The 7,969-nt window shown below is 39.0% G+C and overlaps 1 protein-coding gene across 1 annotated transcript; it reads right to left on the reverse strand.

Moving 5' to 3' along the window:
* Positions 1-4,685, reverse strand: slc38a11 (solute carrier family 38 member 11; the record flags this gene model as incomplete). The annotated part of the gene is made up of 12 exons (XM_083996966.1): positions 1-258; positions 366-497; positions 784-896; positions 1,006-1,167; positions 1,909-1,979; positions 2,121-2,200; positions 2,293-2,399; positions 2,512-2,577; positions 2,709-2,843; positions 2,923-2,997; positions 4,439-4,553; positions 4,674-4,685. 12 exons carry the CDS (start codon positions 4,683-4,685, stop codon positions 1-3), a joined length of 1,326 nt encoding a protein of 441 aa, XP_083853092.1.
* Between the last annotated feature and the right edge of the window lie 3,284 nt (positions 4,686-7,969).

Consider the following 7,969-nt stretch of genomic DNA (forward strand, 5'->3'; position numbering starts at 1 on the left):
TTATCCAGCTAATGTTCCTTTCATAGGTGCTGCAGTGCCTGAGACGTTGGCATCTGCACAGTAGAACATCTCCACTCCGTGTGAACAGTCTTGAGGGTAGAGGACTGTCATGGTCAGCCCTGTGATCATGACAAAAAAGCCGATTATGATCAAGATGGTGGGTATCAGGTTTTCAAGCTGAAGCCAGCGGCCAGGAGAGAGTTTGAGGAAGCACGCTGCTGGAATGATGAAGATCAAAGGTGTGGCGCTCAGAACACCCTGGATGATAGATGCAAAATACCAATAAGATAAAACAAACACTAAATCAACATAGATAAATGAACACATGCAAATAGGCACAGATCAGGTGAGTGAGTTTGGCTTACATTTAGTTCCAAAACAACTCCAAGACAGTCATAGCCCAAAGATATCGATGTGCAAACCCCTACTATGAGCAAGGTCATGGCCACATGTTCGGTTTTGGAAAGATCCCGACTGCAAATGACATTGGATACCACCTGAGAGGGCAAACGATGTGAAAATGAATTGTTCCTCAACTGCAAGTAAAAATAACCCTAATTAGCACTGCATTTGCTCAGTGAAATCCTGATGAGGACCTAGTAACTACAGCCTCTAAGCTGACACTGTTGTGCTGTTAGCTCTGCAGGAGCAACTGGGTGAAAAGTGCCACGCTGTCTTTTTGTGTTCATTTTGTTAACAAAGCCACATCTCTGGCTCGAACTCTCTGAATAACGCTCACATATGTTAATGTTTAAGGTCTGAGGTTGAGAGACTATTACTTACCTCTCGTGTAACAAAACACTCCAGTGGAAATGTGGTTATTATACTAAGGCCAAAACAGAAGCGACCGAAAGTTGCCAGGTTATCATTTCTGCAGTAGTTCTCAAATATGTCTCCTGAAATGTGGAAAATTCGGATCAAAATGCCATTGTGGTATTATAAATTATATTTAAAGCGAACACGCATACAGCTCAATATGTGCCATAGTAGTTTTTATATTGTTACCTTGGGTGTAGCCAGTGAAGGTGGTATAGCCAGCGACAGCAAATGCGACACTGATCACTAGGGCAGAACCAACCGAGATGTGGGTGACTCGAGACCAGTTGGCTAGTGTTGGCTGCTCCAGGGAACCAAAGATAAGAAAGCTGTTGTGGTGGCATATAAAGGCTAAAGAGATAAACACACAAGGGCCAGTAAGTACTGTTATGCAGAAAACTATTGCTCTATTTAGATGATTTTTTAAAAAAACATTTCATGTCTTTCTGTTTGATAGTAAATTAATCATATCAATTCCATTTGGGATTGAAAGGTTGCCAACTCCAGGGAAAACTGCTCTGTATTTTCCTGATGGGTTCCTTTGTACCAGTGGCACAGTAGCTATTATCATCAAGGCACTTGAATCGAGGCCATCATTTTCACCACAATGTATGTACAAAGCACTGTACTGGAAAAGACCCAGCTCTCTACTCTCCAGTGATGGACAGAGTCTCAATAATACAGTGATGACAACTGATGTTGTTAGAGATGCTTTGCACCAATTCTACAAAAGGCATATTTAGACAGTGATCTTATGAAATTAATAGCCTTAAATTACTTAGAGTCAGGCTGTGTTGCATGTCTTATGCTGACTAGACAACACACTGCATCGAAGCTATGGGCTTTGAGCCTTTGATAGGATCAATTTAAGGACATTAGATTAGGCCTACAGCTGCAGGGATTTGTTTTTGGCCACTAGGGGGCAGAAACATTCTTCAACAAGCCACCAGGCAAATGGTTTTAACATTTGCCCACTTCAGTAAAGTTGTTATAGCTTGCATTTTTTTAACACTTGTATGCATTCATAGAACAACATTACAATCTTACTGGGCCTCTCCATCAATAGCATCAGCATCATTCAGACAAACTCACCAAAAGACATTACACCAACTGCCTGAATTGCATTCCACTTTGCAAATGCCCATGCATTGTCTGTGGGGGGGCTAGAGAGTGATATTTATATTCAGTCATTGAGGAACATTAAAAAATATATATTGGCATGTTAGTGGGTATTCATTAGAAAAGAACCCCATGAAAATATTTAAACCAAAACTACAATGGATTAGCAAATTGCAAAATCATACATTTGAGGTCCAAAGGTAGCTGCCCTGATGATTACAATGATGAGGATGATAAGTGTCAGCACCATTGACAGAAGGGACACCTGGCAACATACAAGGATGTTTTACAGGCAGCTTTTCTTTTTTGCAAATTACCAAAATACATTGACAAATAAGCAATAATAAGCAGCATTACCTTCCCAAGTTTCTCTATGTTTCGATAAAGTGAGAGAGGCAGCGTGAATGCAACGGTTGAAAGCAAGATCACAAAATGACGCTCCGCAAGTATGTGATCGGGGCCAACTGCAATCATAAGATATCACAACATATACATTAAACATGCACTTTGTTTATAAGTGCTTCACAGCTTATTTAAGGCTATTATCTGATGTGGAATAAACCATATGCAGCATACCTCCTGGTATTCGCTGAAATACTTTGGTCATAGTGTCACCTGTTGTGATGTTGTAGCTAATCATAGCTGAAGAAGAAAACAGAATCATTGATAAGCACAAAGCAAAGATTATGACTTTTCAGGCCACATTAACAATTAGACATAACACATGACAATGTAATATATTATAATACTCAATTGTACTTTGAATAGCTTACCAATGAAAGGATAAAGGAACTGCAGTAAAGATAGAATAAGAAATCCCGGGAAACCAAAAGTGCTTCGCACCAGTGACTGATAACTGTTTGTCCCTGACAGGTTTCCTCCTTTGATTAATAAGATGATAGAGTAGTCTGCCATGAAATGAACATATAACGTTATTGATATCACATCTCCATTTTCATAGTAAAACCTGTTTCTCACTGTACTCACCTGTAATATATCCCACAAGTATCAGAAGCAGGATCCCAAGAGGCAACCCTGCCTGGCTCAGTGCAAATGGTAAACCTGGTTAGGTAAAAAAAAAAAAAAAGGGGGGGGGGGGGGTTATGCACCAATGCAGCTGAGGAATGTAGAGGGGATAGAAACATTTTAAGAATGCAACAATTGCACATTGGGAGATGAACATAAATTTAACACATCATCATAGTACACCGAGTAAAATGATTATGCCATGTTCTGGGATTTACTTTCCGAAACGAACCAGCATATTGACTTTGTTGGCTGTTAAATGTTTCAGTTCACATTAACATTCAATATAAATTTCAGGTGTGCCATTCTGTACCTTTGTGCTTGCTATGTCATGTTTCCTACAAATTGTAGATCTAGTGTTGACCGAATGCATTCTTCTTGTCTTGGATGGCTGAAGGTTATTCATAGGTTATCCAGCAGTTTATTGTTATTTATTCGAAACATTATTCACAACAAGTATCCTACAGCTCTTTCTAATCAGATTGGTATAATGCTGATGCTCACCACTACAGTACCAGGGCTTCAACTCAAGGTCTACTTGCATTACCACGACCAAGAACTAATTCAATGAAAAGCACTGTATATAGAGCCATTTTGTTATGGAACACTCTTCCTTTAAATATTAGGACGATTCCAAGTAAAAAAGCATTTAAGAAACATGTAAAGTCACTTTTCAGACTCAAGAGTTAGTCTTTTATGTTACCATTTTGAGAACTCTCTTTTTCTTTTCTTTCTTTTTATTGTAACTGGATCTGTGTGTTTGTTTTGAACTTTTTGAAAAGGACCCCAGGAAGACAAGTGTGGCGTTTGTGCGTCAGCTAATGGGGATCCTCAATAAACAATAAACAATGAATGATCATCTGACAGTGGGATGTCAGTGAAACAAAGAACTTGACATTTTGTGATCTGCTTTCCTGGCCACAAATTTATAGATGTTCATATGTGAGGACATATGAATTAACCTAGATTTCATAGTGTGCAGTGAAAGACATGGTACTAAATGCATGGAGCTAAAAAGATAAACTCTGAGGAGATATGTTAACTAAACACTGTAAAGAAAATGTGTTTTATGGCCTACATTGTAACATTTTATCATAAATAGCCTACATAAATAAATAGATAAATAAATTATTCTATTGTCATGTAAAACACAAAAAAGTATTACAGGGTTAAAATCTTTTGCTGTGGCTGAGGTGATCACGTGCTACTGTTGGAGAAATATTAGGAGTTAAAAGGGGAAAGGGAGGGCAACAGGCGCTAGTCATATGATACGGAGGGTCTACCACTGCAGGGCTCTAACGGTATGAAAGCGTCTCCTTGTTGCACAAAAATGAGCGACTGCAACTGATTATTTAACTCACTGGGTTAAATAATCAATAACTTAAAGCTTGAAATCTTTAATTGCCGTTCACTTTGATTGAACTGTTTTGGTTAAACAATATAATGTGGGCTATCATGAAGTGAATATTTAACCTACCTATGATTCCTGATCCTATGATTGAATTGATAAAATTGAAGGACGCAGATGTCATTGATCCTCCTCCAGCAACTTTTTGCGGAGGAATTATTGGGGTCCCTTCTTCATTGTCAACCTGGAAAATATGAAAGCAATGCACATAAAATGAATAACAAAGAAACAAAACCACAACGCATCCCTCTGCTATTCAAATTGTACAACAACATCAACATACTTTTAGATCTACAGGCCATACCTGCTGAGCCATGTCGAGCACCTGCGAGTCGCTGGTTTGGTTCCTCTCGTCTCCTCAGAGTTGGACTCTCACATATCTGCGGTGTGACTCAATTTGGTGAAGTCCGTAAAAACAATTGTCAATTTCACTCAACTAAAGCCCTTTGAAAATCCTCAACAGCGCCCTCTGGTCGGTGAAACGTATCTACATTGTACTGCGAGTGAAAAAAAAGATGTGGTGCAATAAAATGCTCACTTTCTCAGTAGTCTAAAATTTAAATAACTACTCGGTTAAATCGCCTAATCTCTCGTTAGAAGGTTGCATTGCATTTGATGCCGAAATATGTATGGACGCGTGCAAGGAAGGAAATTTGGAATCAAAGGTATTATCAAAGGATTATTCCGCAAAGCTGACTGTTTAAAAGGAGCCTTTTGTGCAGCCACGGAAATGATTAAAGAATAAGGGAGCAGATGGAAAGTTTTGCGAAATTTTATAGATTTAGGCCGAAGGTTATTTTTGCTTTTCTTGAAATGGTGAATATGAATATGTTCATACTGCAGAGAAAACACACTACACCAGAATAAAAAAATATGACAGGAAATAGATATTTTATAACACATCATAGGCTATATCTACAGGCTAAACTACACAAGCAGCCAAATGTGTGATTTTTCTTTGACATTGTTAACCTCAGTCTGAAACAATACTTTTATTTTGGGGGGTTGAGTCTTATGAAAGAGAAACACTTTTTTGTGTTGACCAAGATTGCATGTGCACCCATTTATATAACAGTCAGTCTGTATCTGTTTGCTCACAACTGGGGGTTATGAGTGCTTCTTAAATGGAAGCATGATTGTTTACAAATACCTACATGAATAAATGCTATTATCTCAACTCTACATGTTTATATCTTGTGGTTTTGTTTGAAATGGCCTAGAAGGTGTGTACGCTATTTGGTTCCCCTACATATCTCAGCACTGGACACAACATTGTTGCCCTCTTAGCAATTCAATAGAGGCTACCTCTATTTTTATTTATTTATTTTCCTGTTCAATTTTTTTTTTAAATTTTCATCTGTTTCAGTTCAGCGAGGGAGAAAATGTGCCTTATTGTTTGAAAATTGTCATACACTACTTGTACACTACAATCTATCGTATATCAATGTTTTGTGTTATTTTTAGCATAATTTTGCATAGTTTGATACTTCTGGGTCACTGGTCATTGGTCCTTGTAAATGCTTGTCTCTTTTAATGCTGTCTGTATCCACCAGAGGGCGTTAAAGTCATAGTGAATGACTGGCAATCAATCAACTTTGTAGAGATGTGTTACTATCCATTCGCAAAACATTGAGGCTGCATGACAGCAGCACGAGTTGATTCTGCACTTTTGATGTGTTTCTTCTGGTGTTGTTTTATCACTGATCTCAGGCCAGTTTTCTCAGTTTGTGTAGGCCTACTCCCAGGCTCCCATAAACTTTTGTATCTTCACTGACACACATAGGCTAAACACGCACACACAGTTTCAGAGCTCAATCTGATTATGTGGCTTTAGCTTTTAGTTTCTGATATATGCCAGATTGCATAGGCTACATCCCGACAATTACGCACCATGATTCCCACCACAACATCTCTGCACTCACTTGCCCCACTTGGACATCCGGAAGCACAGCAGCACACTTCTCTGATTCAACCGCGCGGTGGGGCGGTTGAAACTCTCTCTCTCTCTCTCTCTCTCTCTCTCTCTCTCTCTCTCTCTCTCTCTGAGGGTTTTCCTGTTGAAATCGTGGAAATTACCAGTTCTGCGCCGGGACAAGCGTCAAACGTTGTAAACGGACGAACAGATTTATTTGAAACAACATTTAATTCCGCACTGAAGTTAGGCCACGGTATTGTTTACCTGCCGAGGATGGAAAACTGATGGTGAGTGGAGAAGAACCTTTTAAAGTTGTGTCTGAGCTTTTTCTTCTCAGATACAACTCTTCATTCTTATTATTATTATCAATTACGTCAGTTTAAATCTGAAAAAGATTTTTAGCTGAGAAAAACAAACTTCTAGTTTTGCTTAAAATCCTATCTATCTATCTATCTATCTATCTATCTATCTATCTATCTATCTATCTATCTATCTATCTATCTATCTATCTATCTATCTATCTATACAGTGTGTATGATATTTTGGTAACTACAGTATATTGATTTCTCACATATAACATATATATATATGAATCCTTTCTGTTTCTGTCATTTTCCCATAATGTTAAATGTTCTGTATTGTGACTGTAAGTGTTGGAAGATGTGTATGGAAAAAAAGTGATTGATCTCTTGCAGTTCATATGGGCAGAGGCTAGAGTGCAAATCATGGGCTGCAATATATTACAGGAGTTAATGGGCATGGCAGCAATTATTAGCCCACACTCCATCTTAGATGACTTCCTGTTCGCATGATTGTCAACATCATTATTAGATTGTTCTCAATTAGAGATCGTCCTGCCTTGTTTGCTTTCTGGCCAGACTGTACACACACACACACACACACACACACACACACACACACACACACACACACACACACACACACACACACACACACACACACACACACACAAGGAGATAGACACAGTGCAGCCAGACAGATTGTACATAAAAAAGGTATCATCAGCTATCTGCCAACGCCCAGAATGAGCAAGATCTAATCCCGATCCCCTAGTCTGTAAAAGGTAGCAGCAGGCATTAGCTGTGAGCACTTAAGAGCTGTGAGTGAGTTGGTCCCACAGGAAATACTGAGGTGTGATCACTGTTCCTACATACAGGTATACTGTATGTTTAAGTTGAAAGAACATGTTGTTCCCATACCACTGATTGATGGATGTCATCCTACTAGACAGCAGTCGTGTACTTGGATCATTTGCGGTTGTGTTATAGGCCTTCTGGGCAAGTCAACATCACATCTGCAGGTCGACCAAAACTGAGCTACAGCATTCTGTACAGCAGCGTTTCCCTGTGCTGTATATCTTAGCGTGAACCAGAAGTGAAACCTCACATTAAAGGACAGATTTGACCTTAAAACAATACTCACAAGTCCCTATGTGTGTTGAAAAGTGTCATTACAACTGTTCCTCTCGTCCACACCAGCCCTTCAGAAATCCCTCGCGTGCTGACTGTTCAGTTCAATTCAGTTCAGTTTTATTTACAGTAATGCCCCAAAGGGCACACTCTAACAAATGATGTGCTGGCTCAACGTAAAAAAATTGAGGTAAGAATTTCCATGGACATTTTTAAGTTATTTCAACTTAGCTAGTATTAAGTACATGCCACAAG

This window comes from Trachurus trachurus (assembly GCF_905171665.1).
Source record: "Trachurus trachurus genome assembly, chromosome: 21".
Lineage (NCBI taxonomy): Eukaryota > Metazoa > Chordata > Actinopteri > Carangiformes > Carangidae > Trachurus > Trachurus trachurus.